This window comes from Argentina anserina, chromosome 5, assembly GCF_933775445.1.
Source record: "Argentina anserina chromosome 5, drPotAnse1.1, whole genome shotgun sequence".
NCBI classification, from domain to species: domain Eukaryota; kingdom Viridiplantae; phylum Streptophyta; class Magnoliopsida; order Rosales; family Rosaceae; genus Argentina; species Argentina anserina.
The window spans coordinates 2051012-2066735 of NC_065876.1; the positions used below are offsets into that span (position 1 = coordinate 2051012).

Consider the following 15724-nt stretch of genomic DNA (forward strand, 5'->3'; position numbering starts at 1 on the left):
TTGTAAAAAAAACTTACTGAAGTTACACCACAATCACTTATTTTCTATGGCCAATTTACAAGAGCTTTACCTAAAAAGTTGAATTACCAATTCTTGCATCAGGCTTGAAAATTCATACTTAACACCACAGAGAAGTCCCCAGGCCCTTTCTAATAATTCCCGCATGCTAAAAACCTCAATTATGAATTCCCATGCTTAGGATTATGAACACACATGATTACTTGAATTATAGAAGTGTACAATTTGGAGTAACCAGTCTGCGGTTCTATCCTTCCCCTTGAGCCAAAAAATTGATGGGGCATAGCAGTTACTTTCTAGACTTTTCACAGTATACAAAGACCATCTTATATTTCTCAAAAAGGACATCAATGGTCTATACTGCAAGGAACTAGAAGCCTCCATTACTTAAAAGGAGACATTCTACAATTCATTCTCCTCCTACGTCCCCACTTGTGTAATTGCTGTTGCGAAGACCCGTTTAAATAAGTTGAAAAGTTTACCAGAGACTGAAGAGGGCTTGGGGAGACAAATGGCCGAGAGGAAAAAATAATCAATTAATGATTAAAGTGAAAGACATTGTACCCTGTCTGGCAGATTTCTAGGCACTGGAAGTGCAGTAACATATTTCTGGGGGCAGGTTCTTTGAGCATTCGAATGAGCATCTGATGATGATGAGGCCTCAACCCCATCACCTTGTGGTCGCCCGTGGAACTTAGCAAACCGATTGATGACAGAAAACTTTTCCAGATCCTGGCTTTCCACTCTCAAGTCTAAGATGGAGGTTCTCTTGTCCAGTCTGCATCAGTAGAATAGCATTGTACCAGAGTGAGGATTTGAGAAACACACACATAGCAAGAAAATAATGCTGATCCTAGTTTGGACCCAAGGATCATTGTGTGGTCAAGCTGCAAAACTAGTATGTATTAAGGATGAAGAAAGAGGTCATTAAAGCTACCTCAACAGATCATTTTCCAGCTTCCTTGCTTTGTCCATAAAGTCTTCCACAACCTTTGGGAAGTAAAGACGAACTCTCTCCGGTGTTTTAAGCTTCTCAGGCAAACTAGAAATCATAATATGAAAGACTTAACGTTAGTGTGCACTGACAAATGCAAAAGCCATAAACCATGATTACATTCGCAGATTTGCTAATTGGAGAAATATTATCAACTCCAAACAGCTCTTACCAGTTTGCATGGTCCGGTGGTGATTGGGATTGAATATCATTTCTAGAGCAGGAAACTGCAGTACAGGCATCACCTAGTGACAGTCTAGAAGCAAAATAAGTTATACTCTCAAAGGAAGAGGTCGTTTCTTCAGAGAGAACTGCTAGAGGCGGAGGCCGAAGCAATTGCTGCACAAGCTGTGTTGTCAAGATAAGCCTCTTTTTGGACCTAAACACTGGCGGTCCATCTTCAATCACCTCACTTTCATCTTCCACCTGCTGACAAACATGAAGCAATTAGTCCACCAAAAGAACAACAGGATATCAAAGTTGAGAACATGACCAAACTAGAGGCAAACCTTCTCAGCCAGTCGGTTGGTTGCTTGAGCCCACTCTGCATCTGCCACTCTGCAAAAAAATAAACTTGCATTTGAGAAAAGTCCCTAGAAGGAAGTCTTTTTTTTTTTAATTCAAAACGAAAACAAATTGAGCATCTTCTATAAGCGTCCTGCAAACCACCTCATGTTTGGAAGCTTTTGGGAAACCTTGGTCAGCTCTTCACGCCATGGTGAAAGTTCCGATGTAGCAGTTTTACGCTTCTTTGGTCTATCAACAGTCAAAGCTTCGTCAGTTGCATCAGGACGCAGTAAAAGAGGGGGAGTTAATTGCTCATTGGAAGCAGGTTTCAGAGCTGAACACTGTGGGGTAGTACTAGCAACGGATGTAGCAATGGGTTCCTCCATCTGTTGGCGAGCATGAAGATCACCTGGCTTTCCAGCAATGAAAGGTTGTTCCATAGTCTTCATAGTGGCTCTAAGTGTATCATGGATTGGCAATAGTTTCCCATTTTTTAAGGTTCCATACTGGTCAAACCAGGATGGCGCCATCTGAGGACTAACTTGAGACTGTTCACCTCTGAGAGAAGATGCATTACTACCACTAGAAGAACTCTGAGGATTCTTCCGACTAAATGCAAACATATCCTGACTAGATGCATTCGAAAGTCGAGCATCCCCGAGTTTTGATGCAAAGCTTAGCATTTTAGGATCTCCAGGAGGTGGGGTATGATCAACTGATGAATCTCTTCTCATAGTATTGTATCCGTAAGATAATTGTGGTCCTCCCTGGGGACTCACCTGCTGAGTTTCCACACCAGAATCTGGACCTCTCAATCTCTTCACACTAAGATCACTTCCATCACTCTCTGTACTTTTCATGGCCTGTACTTGATTCAGCAAAGAATAACTTTGGTGGGAACTGATATTTGGCCTTAAAGAACGACCAAAAGCTTCAATATCTCTTTGAGTAGCAGCAGAGTTTGAAGCAGAAACCTCAAGATTATTTGCATTTAATTCTTTTCCCTGTGATACATTGATCTTTTGACCAGTCTGAATGTTCTCCACTGATACTTGCTGCCCGTTGTGTTGTTTGGATGGCTGCTCTTTCATACCGGAGCTTTGCAAATCTAAACTATATACACCAAATGCAGAGAAGCCATTCCCTCTTTCCTGGGTATCTTGCTCATTGAGTTTTCGTGAATCGTGAGAACTTGTTATGAAGTGATTATTTGATTGAAGCTGGGACTGGGATTTAAATAACTGAGATTGAGCCTTAGAAGGTTCAGCAGTTACTAGAGGTTGCTGAAATGGAATGCTGGTCCACACATTCTTCAACACTTTAGAAACAGCACCTTGATGGGCAGATGTACCAGAAGGCTCGGCATCTGTTTCTGGGATTTTTGGGGCAGCACCTCTTGAATTGGACTGTTCAGCCATGTTCAGAACTGATGCCTCAGCAGAATTTATGTTATCCTGTGAAGCAATTTCAGATTTATCTTGCACTGATGACACAGGAGATTGATTAGCTTGAGCTCTCTCAGAAGATTCACCCAACTGTTGGGGACGAAATGCAAGCCTATCAAAAGGTATACTAACAGACTGGCTTGCATTTACTTGGCCACTTGCTGCAGTCAGGTGCTGATTTTCAAGTTGACTTCTTGAATGAGGATAACCATATTCAGAAGATGAAGATAAACCTCCTTGAATATGGTATTGGGGGGCCAGGGCCTTATTTCCTGTATGTCCTGAGCTACCAGAGATACTATTTCTTAATTCCCTTTGAGCTGCGTCATGAGAGGATGGCAAGGACTGAACAGCTGCTGTTGAGGTTAACCATGCATGACTTTTTTCTCCCATCTCAGGATGGACACGACCTGAACCCAGATCTGCTTGTGAGGAATCCTGAGATGACAGGGTATGGTTTGCGGGTGTAATCCGTTGAGATGGAGGAGCCAGCTGTAAACCATAACCTTGAGAGACAGATGATTGACTTCTCTGAATATGACCTACTGATCCATCAGAAGTTTCCACTTCAGGCATCTCAGAAGACATGTTGCGATCAGAAGGGCTGAAGTGAGTAGCATTACCATGCTCCCTTGGTTGGTCCACCTTGTGAAGAAGTTCAAGCATATGTTGACTGCAGGGGATTGAAACATCAGAGCAATCTAATGAAGAGAATGAAAGCACAAGATGATACAAAGATGATTTGCAATAATGCGAAGCATCTAAAAAGACATGATACGCATATTCCTGAACAAAAGCCACGAGATAAAATTAGCTGGAAACTGGGTTGTATCAGACTATCAGGTGTAGGCAATTCTGGAAAGAACCTCAACTTAAAAACTAGTCGCTACACAGTTTAAAAGCAGATAAATACGCTGAGGAAGAATAATAGAATATGTACTTCCAGATACCTATCATTGTCATGAACATGTAACAATATATGAAGTACAAAAATTTCATCTAATAAAATATGAGCTAGTAACAAGATTCATGTATTCTATTACCTTGATAATGATGCAGCCTTGTTTGGGGTATTGTTTTTATTACCAGTAGATCTGTCAAATGGAGTAGACGTACTTGGGGCAAAACCTGGAAGCATGCTTTTTGAAGGTGGCTCGTCCAGACCTCTTATGTTAGCCTGACAACCAAGTATATGGAACAAATATGTCAAAAAAAACTTCAGATCAAGAGTTGGAAAAGAACAATAAAAGGAAAAAAGGATTAAAAAAAGAATAATGAAAATTTAACTTAAATTTGGTTTCATTCTCAAAAATTTCAAAAAAAAAAAACTTATAATCACCTTTTCTATTTCCATAGAATTTCTATCAGCGTGACCCATAAACTTTGATTGCCCAAAACTCCCTTGGTTATGGCTTTTCAATCCTCGAGGGTCCTGTTGGGACATAGCCTGTGAATGTGTCACGTGTTTTCTTCCAGAAAAAGGTTCCGTTTTGAGGCCAACATCCCCCATCGGATGATACTGAAACTTGCGAGTTGCAGAGGGATTGCGACCAACGTTGCCCGATGAGTGTTGTTTGCTTCCAGGTAAAGTACGTGAATTGCCAGCATCTGAGACGACACTTTGCTTCATGCCCCCAGTAGAAGCATGGAGATACGCATTAGAATTCTCCTGCGTAATGTTGTCCTCCATACCATGCATTTCAACTACCCCTTTCTCTACAAAATTGTTCCCCGATGACTCCAAAATCAGGTGGTTCTTGTCCAGATTATGCTGATTTTTTCCCAGACCCTCTTTTCCTGTAGTGTTCACTGAAGAATCAACAGGTGTCCAGAAATCACAATTGTTTGTAAGATGTTGCTGGCTTTCACGGTAGGCTCTTCCAGTGCTGGAATTTGATTTGGCAGCACTGTTTATACTTGAACCTTCTCTATTGATTTGTGGGCTAGCATACTTTGCATGTGCCACTTCGACATTTGAGTGTGGAGCAGAATCAGTCTTCCACATACCAGCAGCTCGGCTCATTTCTTCATGCATGCCTCTCTTAAGTTCTCCACCTTCAGCATGCCGTGATAAGATCTGATTCCCATGATTTTTCAGATTATTACCCCCATCTGTTGACACAGATTCAGTAAAATTCCAACCATTTGACATATTCTTTGGCTGGTTATCTTGTGAAGAACCTCTTTCTTGACGGTTCCAAGAACTTGAAAGGCTATTTGCATTTATTTCCCTACCTGACGAATGACTAATAGTTCCATAGTTGTCATGACTACCGTCTGCGGTTGGCTGTGGTCGAGAGTTGTGATCCAACCATTTACCTCCTTGTTCAGGACTCTGTGTCACAAACCTGTGAGAAGAATCAGTCTGAAAAATGTCTCCTCTTTCATGCAAAGATTTAGGTCCTGATTGCTGAAATCCTTGAATACTAGAGAAACTACCACTGGTACTGGGCCTATTGGCATCAGCAAAGTGTGTAGTGGGTCTAGAATTCAAATCAGAGGATGAATGCAAGTTACCAGCCCAACTAGATTGTTGTTTGTTAGTACTGCCAAAACTTGAGGCCTGCTGAGTCCCAACCGGAGGTTCTGAGTTTCGAAAACTAGGACCACACCACTCTTCCTGAAGCCCTCCATCACCACTAGAAGTTTCTGCAACAGCAGACTGCATAAGAGCACTCCAAGTTCCACTTTGTAGTCCCCCAAAGATATCAGCACCGTCCAGTATGCTAGAACCTCCCATTCCCACATTGGTGCTCCTGCCAAAAGCATCCCAGAGATTATCATCTGAACCAAACAAAATCTTTTCTTCAGTTGGATCTAGGGTGGCCACACCCTGTGAGGGTGCAACCTGCCCAACAGCTTTCTCCGGTGCTGGTTCTGACAATCTAACTAGCTCTTGCCTCCCTTGGAATTCATCTATGGGTTCATTTCTTTGTTGGGAATTAACTCGATGCAAGGTTTCCAAATTAAATCCACTGTTCAAGCTTTGAGCAGCCGAAGGTCCAATCGTACTTTTCCCTTGAAATTCCTGTCTAGAAAGCAGAGATCCATCTAGCATGCCGACTGGGCCTGAAAATGCAGCATACTGATTACCTGGAGATGAATTACGACTGATTGATACCTGCTGCATTGCCGGTTTTTCCACTTGAAAATGAGAATATGAACCTGGTGTTCCGGTCGAGCTCGAAATTGGAACACCATATACAGATTGATCAGCCTGTTGGGGGACAAAGCCCATCAAGCGCAATGCCTGAGCTTGTTCATGGGACAACACATGACCGCTAGGTCCCCCCTGAATAACAGGGGAAGCACCGCGCTGCAGCCAGTTTGTGTTACCTGCCACAACATTAGGTGGCCATTGATTTTTGGATGCCTCATTGATTGTGACACCATTCATCAGGGCAGGTGAGTGGTTACCAGCAGCCTGTTTTGCAATGGAGGAAGCTTGATTTGCAAAAACCTGCTGTTGCCTTTCTAGTTGTTGAAGTTGTTGCTGCCTTTGAAAATCTTGAATTTGTGTGAACATTGCCTGTCTTTGTAATTGCTGCATGTCACTAATACGTGGTTGCTGCTGCCTTGGCAAAGACTGCATCATGCTGAGATGCTGCCCACTCATTTGCTGTTGACCACCAAAAAAATCAAAACCAACAGGAGATTCTGAAGTTTCCAGTCTCGCTGAATTATTGTTAGCAAGTTCAGGACCACTTCCTCGTGATTCAGGTGTAGACAAGCCTCTTGATGTTAGATTTTGCTTATCAGACTCTGTGTCCACTCCCAGAAAATTAGCTTCATTCTGTCTTGTCTGGAACATCTGATGCCCATGCATATAGCCATTTGCAGTCGGCTGTTGAATTTGGGACTGAGCTCTGCCAAACTCCGGTCTCAAATTTGATTGCATAAAATTCAAACCATGAGGCACATGCAAAGACGGACTCCCATGCCTTCTCTCAGAATCTGCCACTAATCAAGGAAAAGAGATATTTAAAAACACTACACAATAATAAACCTTATTTAATACAGAAGAAAGGATACCCCCCCCCCCCTCTCCTTCACATAGAGAAGAAGGAAAATGGAAAGAAATAGATTGGTCGAGAGTTAAAGTAGTTAATACCTGGTTGTAAATTGCAACTCTTTGAACTTGAATTAACAGGAGAGCCAACTTGTTGCTGGTTTCCGACCCACAAATTGTTACTTAGACCAGGCCAATTCCCGTCAGTGGCCTGCGGATGACGCTGACCCTGCGACAAGTTCTCTTGGCCAAAGAAATTGTGGACCCTGTCTCCAACTTCGTTTCCAGGCATCGATAATCCAGCCACAAAATTGCAGCAGCTAAAGTTCTTTTAAAAAATCAAAATTACCTGATCAAATCATGAAGAAAATTCCTTCAGTATTCTTGTCACTATCAGGCCACACATTGTATAATATTATATCAAAAACAATCACATTCAGACCTTGTTCCAATATATTTTAGAGTCACTCCTAATGCTATGTTCTCGGTTCAAATAATTTAACCCGTATACGACCATGTGAGTGCATTAGCATACACCAAGTCATAAATAAAAATCAGAATGGCAACTATCAAATAAAACCATAATGGTGATTCCTCGAATTTTATCTTTCAACACTGAGAAATATATATATTTTATAAAAACTGTTCTAGTAGAGAGCAAACCAAAAGGCCCAGATGACATAACTGTCTTCAACATAGCACCTCTAAATTGAATCAAACTAATACACATACACAATAGGACATATTTCAACAGACAGATTCTTTGCATAAAAGGACTATCAAGTTCATCTTAGATATCCACAGATTATGGATGGTTTCAGACTATAAAATAAACTGTAGTTCAGCTAGAATTATATTCTATTAATTGACTAAACCAAGTGAAGAACTTCTTTTGCAAAATTTGGATACTCTCATTGAAGAGATTAATATGATATAAGAATTTTTACTTCAATCAAATTTTATATAAGTATGAATGTCATTCCTTTGGGTATTGAATATAAAAACCTTTTTAGTTCATCATTCTTGCTGCCTCTAAAAGGGGTTTTTTTTTTCATTGTATAAATCCAGAATCTAAGAACGGAAAACTTATTTACAGACCCAGCAACCATCAGCGACCGAGGGTTAACCCAAACAATACAAACTTAGTGTGCACCAAAAACTACAACCAATAAACAGAGCAACCACCGAATAGGCGAATACAGACAAATGTACCAAAAATTTCCCATATATCTCTACCTAATTTTGCCGCTACGGAAAGGCTATGTAACAACCTCAGAGAAACATGATAATGAACAACAGACGAAAAGTCATCTCCATACACGACACACTCTAGAGATATCGGCAGCATTACCTTATTCGTTTAAATAACATTTCTATACAAAAACATAAGCGACAGCTATCATTCATAACTTAGAAACTACTTTAGTACTGTAAATCATCCCATAATTGTCATAGAAGCTAATTAGGAATACACATTGCACATGGTTCACTGCACTCTAGCGTGCCGCACTCGAACAAAGGCCGAGAGGAGGCAACCAGTGCCTCCACACCAAACCAAACCAAGCCCAAATCTGACATTAACAACCTCTAGCTCCAATTGGCACAACACAAAATCGAAAAAAGAAAGAAACTCTGAGCATTCAATTCTAGAATCAAAGCCACAACTAAACTAACTACCCCTAGCAAAACTAGATTAAGCTAAAGCGCAAGTGCTTAACACTAATTCAGCTCTGAATTCTTTCCTTTTCTCATCCAATTAAGCCTGCATTTACAGCTAAACACATAAGATCGAAACCCGAGCACCGAAATTACACCTCTACAAGCTCCGACTGAGCTGCCCAGCTATACTGCCCCAAGCCCCAGCCGCAGATTTGCATTTTCGCATCACAAAACGGTGTCGTTTGGGATACAGAAATTAGGGTTTCAAGAAGAGAGCTGCGAACTCACAGTGACGCCGTGAATGAAGCTCGGAGCTGATCTTCGGAGTCCGTCGCCGGCCGGAGCGGTGGTGGTTTGAATCGGAGAGAGAGATAGAGAGATGGAGAGAGAAATGGGGTTGGCTTTGAGCTCAGATAGCAGAGAGAGAAAATAAATAAAGTGATCGAAATAGTGCGAAATTTTCAACGAACAGAGAAATAAATCTGAGGCTCGGGCCGAGGCTCGGGTTCGGTTGACGAAGCGGGACGGTTCGGGTCCGGGGCTGGTTTGGGGGGAAGGGTAGCGTTATGGATGGCGTCTCGAGCGTCGGTTTGGTTAGGGGGGGGTTTGTTGGCAGAGGTAGAGTTAGAGTTAGGTTCGGCCACGTGGATTTTGGGACAAAAAATCTTATTCTAGTGACGATTTAACTTATTTTTCTATTTGGAACTTTTCAAATTCTAAACAGAACCTAGTTCCCTCCATCTCTCACTCGAGTTTCAACACATGGTGTAAGAACTAAGAACATTGTTAGCTCGAACTTACAAGTGTTTCATGTTTCATTGCTATTTTGGAAACTATACATGGTGCAATATATGATATAAGGATATGATTAATTTAACATCTATTATTGACCTTTATATAATGACGAATTATAGTGTTGAAAATTGTTGTGTGAATTAGGTTTATATGATGCACCGATCCATGAGCACTAATGGTCTCCAACAATAAAGACTAGCGTGCATGTGTATTACACTAGTGTGCTATATGTATAACATGAGTATAGCACACAAAGCCACACATGCACACAAGAAAAACTTTGAGACCCATACATGTGCATATAATCATGTTAAGAGCTTGCCACTAAAACTATTGTAGGAGATGATATATGAATAATACCACTTTAGTTCCACAAAGCTTAATGAGCTAAAATGTTATTGTGGTCTCAGCACCTCTTCTGCTTAAGAGTAGTAGTTCCCAAAGGCTTGACAATTTAAAAAATAATTAAGTATGAAATATACTTGGTATTTAAAATTTCCTCAATTTCTCGCTCATTTTAAAGTTTCTACAAAAACTTACTAATTTCGTTCTATGAATAATTGCAACGACACAGTTGTGAATCTCGTTGAAAACTATACCCATAAAAGATGAACATTTTCTTCAAATCAATAAAACTCAAATTTCGAACTTGGAAAAAGGGTATTTACACAAATGGATGTTATGTTTCTCTCATATATGGATATTTGCAAAATAAGGATCAATTTGTGTAATGAGATCATGTTAACACGTTTTTTTTTCATGATCACTCAAAATATATTACGATCTAATCTACTCATTATTGGCGGGAGTTGAACAAGAGTTAGTAGTTATTATTGATGAAAAAAATTGTGATTAAGTGGCTAGATGGTCAAAAGATTAAAAATCGTTAGATAATTTATAAAATTTAATGATTAAATTATCGTACTAGACCAAATTGTGGTGTCTAGAATAACACTGAAAAAGGAATGGGCCGAAAGTAGAACAAAATCCCTACTAATACATAGAATATTATCGGGCCACAAAAAACAAAGACCTAAAAGGAAAATAAGAAATCGGAGTTTAACGAACAAAACCAGCTGGTCGCAGAGCCTCGCCAGATCCCGCCGCGAAGTCGAGAGCTCCGAGATGGGGGAAGATAAGAGGCACCAGATGATGCAGAACCTCTTCGGCGAACAATCCGAAGAAGAAGAAGAGGTCGACTCCGAACACGAGTCCAATCCCCAGCCCAACTACGCCTCTGTAACTCCCTCGCTCTCTTTCTTCCTCTCCAATTTCACCATCTCCAATGCTTAGGGTTTTGATTCTACACCTAGTCTGCTTACTCGTCTCCTGCTAATCGTAGCTCGAGCGGGGTTAGAGTTTTCTGTTTTTGTATGAATTAGATTGTTGTTCTGAATCGTTTACTGTTAATTTTAGGGTTTATGGATTAATCTCATCACATCATTACTGGATAATCACAGCGTAGATTTAAGTACAAATGCTTGAATCAATCATTGTTAGTCGTGAATTGATATTCGTGACGTTCGGGAAAGTATGATTTTAGAGATGAACAATATGATTTCAAGGGAGGGAGGGGAATGAGATTTGTTTATGCGTGTTGATTTTATATGGGGTGATGGGGAACGAAAGGAGGAGCTTTGTGATTTGTCTGTTGAAGATTTAATGCAAGCAGCTATGTGCTGTGCTTATTATTGGTGATGGTTTTGGTTTTCAGGATGACGGAGGAGGGCTGGAGCCGGAGGGTGAAGGGGAAGTCGAGGGCCAGGGAGAGGCTGAAGTCGAGAGTGAAGGGGAGTTGCGTGAAGCTGATCCTGATCCAGGAGAAAGTGAGGGGGAAAGGGAGTCCCAGGAAGTGGAATTACAAAGAGAAGAGAGTGAAGGAAATACTGACATTGATGAAAAAGAAGAGTTAACGAGCCGGAGGCGAAATGCCATTGAAACTGGATCCGAGAGGTCTGAGGAAAACCACTACCCTGACAATGAAGACGATGAGGTTAATCAGGCTAGAAGTCCAAGGTAAATCACTGAATCTCAATCTCTCTATGTGTCACACACATTTTGCATTTGAAGAAACATCATGAAACAACAATTCTTCTCTGTCTTCTCACGGCTGCTTAGCTTTTTTTATTATCAATCATCCTGTTGTTGTTGCATCAGAAGAAAGTATTTACTATAGGGTTCTTGTCTCTAAGCATTTTTAAAGCAAGCATAGTTATTTTGACTGATGAGGGAGTTCCAATTGTTAAAAGCAGATCTCCTGCAGAGGAGAAAGACCATACTCGTAACGCTCATTCCGCTGTACTTGATGTATTTGGTGATGACTCTGAGGAAGAAGATGAAGAAGAAGATGATGATCACACACGTTACGCTCGTCGGGATGATATGGAGCATGATTCAAATGTGAGTATGAAAGTCAGAAAGCTTTGAACTTTAATATTGCAGTTTTAATGATATGAGGGTTTTGCTGCCTCAGAGATCTCCTATGGAAGAGGAAGGGAGTTATGACAAGAGTCCAAGAATAGAGGACGTAATGCAGGATGAAGATGCTAGATATGAGTCAGAAGAGGAAAATATGGAAGTCAAACCTAGAGAGAGACCTGTAGGTCCCCCATTGGAGCTAGAGATTCCATTGCGTCCACCCCCTGCTCATCCTGAAAAGGTTTGAATTCTGATTACGAATGGTGCCTTATCAGCTTCTAGGACCACATTGATTGGACATTATATCTTTTAAGTTAGGCTACGTATCTTAATTATAGTTTCGATTGCTTATTATTTTGATCGATAATGTGGACTAGTATGGTTGTAAAGACTCAGCATACTTCAAATAGTCAAAAAGATATAAATTTTTGGACTTAGTGAAACATTGTGGGATTGAAACATAACCTTGTGACCTTCTGTAGATGAACATGATCAAAGTTTCAAATATCATGGGCATTGACCGCAAACCATTTGATCCAAAGACATATGTGGAGGAAGACACGTTTGTGACAGATGAATCTGGAACTAAGAAACGTATTCGTTTGGAAAACAATATTGTACGCTGGAGGAAAGTTAGAAATTCAGATGGCAGATCATCTGTAAGTGATTATTCTAATCTGCTATACATGCACATTTATCTTTCAGAATATCCTATTCATGTTTGCATATAAGAAATTTTCTGCTAACTTAATGACATATCACAACATCTGCTTTCACATATATCGTCTGATTTTAGTTGATGAACATTATTTGTGGTCTGTGTCCTTTGTATCCATTTTCAAGGTGGTCTTTTTTGTTTCTTTCGATTTGCAAAGTGCTTTTGGGTCATCTAAATTCCCTCGTTTCAGCATGAAGGAAAAGTTCATTCTTCATCACCGCAAGTTTTGGTCTGCTCTATTCAATCACTACTGACTATAGGGGAATCTTCCTTCTTCTATATCGCTGAATTTGTTAGCTAGAGGGACATGAGGCTATTTTAGCCTATGTGTTTAGGGTTTATTCTTTATCTATCTCTAAAGATTCTTCAAATGCTTTCTGTTAGCCTGCAGATTCCTTGTCCACCATTTTACCATTGTTTTTTTTTATTGATAATTTTTCTCCTTTCTTCAAAGAAAAAGAAGTTGTTCACCACATTAAGTGCCAGATCTTTTATAAGTTTCATGCTTAATATTGGCCACACATGTCCTAACTGCCTTAATTATATCATGTGTTTGTAGTTTGAGAGCAATGCACGCTTTGTAAGATGGTCTGACGGCAGTTTACAATTATTAATTGGGAATGAAGTTTTAAATATATCAGTGCAAGAGGCACAACATGATCAAGCACACCTATTCCTCAGGCACGAAAAGGTAAAAGTCTATATATGATTGATACATCAATATATTTTTGATGAATTCAGGTGTCATCATAAATCTGGAAATTGAAGAAATTTTTTAGAACCGTCTTCCCAGAAATTGTTATATCTTGTTTTATAGAAACTTGCTCTCTTCAGAGAACCTGTTCCTGAATACCCATCACATTGTACTTGCAGGGAATCCTCCAATCGCAAGGAAGGGTTATGAAGAAGATGAGGTTTATGCCATCTTCCTTGGCCTCAAATTCACATAGACTATTGACTGCTCTGGTTGATTCTCAACATAAAAAAGTTTACAAGGTTAAAAATTGTGTTACTGACATCGATCCTGAGAGAGAAAAGGAGGAGAAAGAAAGGGTAATGTGTTGGCTATTTGTTTGAGTTTGTTATTTAGTGTTGGTGGATTTTTATGCTGATATTTTGTTTGGTGGAGTAGGCTGAAAGCCAAACAATCAGAGCTAATGTACTACTTAACCGAAAGAGGGAGAAGGTGAATCGGAAATATACACCCAATGTTGACAGGAGGCGCCAACTTTCACCTGGTTTCTTGGAGGATGCTCTGAGTGAGGTATGGTATTATTATTGTGCCTTCTTCATCTTCAAGGTGCCTTCACTATGCTTACCCTGTAGTGTTCATTTTATGACAATTGAAGAACATGTATTGTTTTTTAGTCTTTTGGTGCATGCAGAAGACTGTTATCAGTTTCTATTACAATGACTGGAACTATCTATGTCAGACCTAAATTGGTTGTCTTATTTTGGTCACTTTGTTCAGGACGATGATGAAGATTATCATGACTCTCGTCGTTCACGCCACCATTTTGAGGAGGAAGAAGCTCGAGCAGAGAAACGCATTATGAATGCTAAGAAGGTCTTATTCTAGGTCTTAATATCTTTTTTGTTTTTTTCCTTGTAATATATCGTTTCTGAAATTTTTTTCATTGGGAATTTAGGCACAGAGACCTAAAGAATTCCCTCGCAAGTCATCATATCCAACTTCTAGATCTGCCCGACAGCTGGATCTATCTGATAGTGAGAGAGGTGAGTCTGAATATGAAACCGATGGGGAAGAAGATGAGAGGTCTCCTCCACGTAAGAGGGCCATGGATCCAGAGCCAGAATATGAAGACGAGGAAGAAGATTACGAAGAAGAGGCAGAAGTAAATGGAGCATCAGATGATGAGGCTGAGGTATGATTAATTTTCTTTTGAATATCAGTATTTTTTGTACTATATTTATCAGCATGCGGTTATATGACTTTCTGGGTATAGATTTAAAAGGTGTTTCTGAATTTCTGGGTGTTTGTTCTATCGAGTTATGTGGCAACATGAAGTTTGATCTTGACAATATCATTTTGCCTTCTGATTTTGAAGCTTGACAGTCAGACATGAAGAGAAGTAGACTTCAATTTTATGTTAAATCTACTTGTTTTTAAAACATGTGCACTGCAACTTCAATTTTACTGTAGTGGCATGGTTTTAATCCTAGGACTATGCATTGGTTCATATTTATTGCTTCAGTATTTGCATCAATCTCTTATCTGGTAAAAAAAAGTTTGCAAGGAGGACTGTTAGTGTTTCAGATGTTTTGTATTTATGAGCATCTAGGGCATTTGTCTTTTGGCCAGAATCCAGTAAGCGACGGTTGTTGAAGATTGTATTATAGTTAGGAACTAAAATTTTCACAATTTTGTAGCTTGATAACATTTTGATAGTTGCCTTTTCAGTTAACAACTATTGTCAATATACTTGTAATTTGATCCTATTCCTTTGATAATTTTATAGGAGCCTAAGCAAAGAGGTAGGGGCTCTGGACATGGTCTCAAGCGCAAGGAAATTGAGTCCGATGAAGACTCACCTCCTAGGAAGGCTACAACACATCGTAGAATGGCAGTAGTTTATGACAGTGATGAGGATTGAGGAATAGTGTACTCCATTTTATGAGTTCGTGTGAGTATTCTGCCAGTAATATTCGTTTGAGCGATTTTAGTTTTGGTTCCGTGATACTGGTCGAAACTATTAGAGATTCATCATTTTCTTTTACGTGCGTAATTGATTATATAACTCTAGCTTATATGTCTACAGTTGCATTATTTTGCAGATGACTTGGCCACCATACCCGCCTTGATCCTTGGAATGAAATAGAGAAAAACCTGAATGCCAAATCGTCCAGTTTTTTTTTTCCGGATATCCCGTGGAGTTTCAACTTGTTTATGCAGTGTTGTGTGTATATACGAACAAGTTTGTTATATGGGAAAGTGTTGTTTACTAGTGTATCCAAATAAAGCTTTTCAAACAGTATCAGCTGAAATTTCCATCATCTTGTTTTCAATTTAAGTCACTGTTTTCAATCATCTTGGTTAATGATGTGTTTACACTTTTTCATCTCTAAATGCAATGGTCTAAATAGCGGTTATCGGCATCGTATCGGTTTATAATAAGGATATAACGAGAATATATCAAGAT

The 15724-nt window shown here is 39.8% G+C and overlaps 2 protein-coding genes across 7 annotated transcripts; one reads left to right on the plus strand and one right to left on the minus strand.

Annotated features, from left to right (window-relative positions):
- Window positions 1–235: 235 nt before the first annotated feature.
- Window positions 236–9067, minus strand: LOC126793583 (uncharacterized). Of its 3 annotated transcripts, none has more exons than XM_050520146.1 (9): window positions 8921–9067; window positions 7076–7322; window positions 4304–6918; window positions 4008–4141; window positions 1682–3637; window positions 1522–1570; window positions 1185–1441; window positions 956–1060; window positions 236–796 (listed from the first exon to the last, which is right to left on the minus strand). In XM_050520146.1, the coding sequence occupies exons 2-9, from the start codon at window positions 7263–7265 to the stop codon at window positions 562–564; spliced, it is 5541 nt and encodes a 1846-aa protein (XP_050376103.1). In that variant the 5' UTR covers window positions 7266–7322; window positions 8921–9067; the 3' UTR covers window positions 236–561. The 3 variants fall into 3 exon arrangements, with proteins under 3 accessions (XP_050376103.1, XP_050376102.1, XP_050376101.1); XM_050520145.1 differs by having other exon boundaries at window positions 1185–1438; window positions 4304–6924; XM_050520144.1 differs by having other exon boundaries at window positions 4304–6924.
- Window positions 9068–10451: 1384 nt separating this feature from the next.
- On the plus strand, window positions 10452–15565 carry LOC126793735 (protein LEO1 homolog). Of its 4 annotated transcripts, none has more exons than XR_007672095.1 (12): window positions 10452–10666; window positions 11142–11443; window positions 11680–11827; window positions 11901–12086; window positions 12328–12504; window positions 13123–13254; window positions 13437–13616; window positions 13696–13827; window positions 14035–14130; window positions 14213–14449; window positions 15060–15208; window positions 15344–15565. XR_007672095.1 is itself a non-coding variant. In XM_050520346.1 (12 exons), the coding sequence occupies exons 1-11, from the start codon at window positions 10553–10555 to the stop codon at window positions 15176–15178; spliced, it is 1839 nt and encodes a 612-aa protein (XP_050376303.1). In that variant the 5' UTR covers window positions 10452–10552; the 3' UTR covers window positions 15179–15208; window positions 15344–15564. The 4 variants fall into 4 exon arrangements, 2 of the variants coding, with proteins under 2 accessions (XP_050376303.1, XP_050376302.1); XR_007672094.1 differs by having other exon boundaries at window positions 15360–15565; XM_050520346.1 differs by having other exon boundaries at window positions 15044–15208; window positions 15344–15564.
- The last annotated feature ends 159 nt before the right edge of the window (window positions 15566–15724 follow it).

What these genes read in the sequence shown, in the direction of transcription:
- LOC126793583 (XM_050520144.1), bottom strand. Translation starts at nt 7,265, where the DNA reads ATGCCTGGAAACGAAGTTGGAGACAGGGTCCACAATTTCTTTGGCCAA. An exon ending in ATTCTATGGAAATAGAAAAG is followed by an intron (nt 4,142 to 4,303) that starts GTGATTATAAGT and finishes CTTGGTTGTCAG; the next exon opens with GCTAACATAAGAGGTCTGGA. An exon ending in CTGGAAAATGATCTGTTGAG is followed by an intron (nt 797 to 955) that starts GTAGCTTTAATG and finishes CTACTGATGCAG; the next exon opens with ACTGGACAAGAGAACCTCCA.
- LOC126793735 (XM_050520346.1), top strand. Translation starts at nt 10,553, where the DNA reads ATGGGGGAAGATAAGAGGCACCAGATGATGCAGAACCTCTTCGGCGAA. An exon ending in AATCAGGCTAGAAGTCCAAG is followed by an intron (nt 11,444 to 11,679) that starts GTAAATCACTGA and finishes TGTTAAAAGCAG; the next exon opens with ATCTCCTGCAGAGGAGAAAG. An exon ending in TATTCCTCAGGCACGAAAAG is followed by an intron (nt 13,255 to 13,436) that starts GTAAAAGTCTAT and finishes TTGTACTTGCAG; the next exon opens with GGAATCCTCCAATCGCAAGG.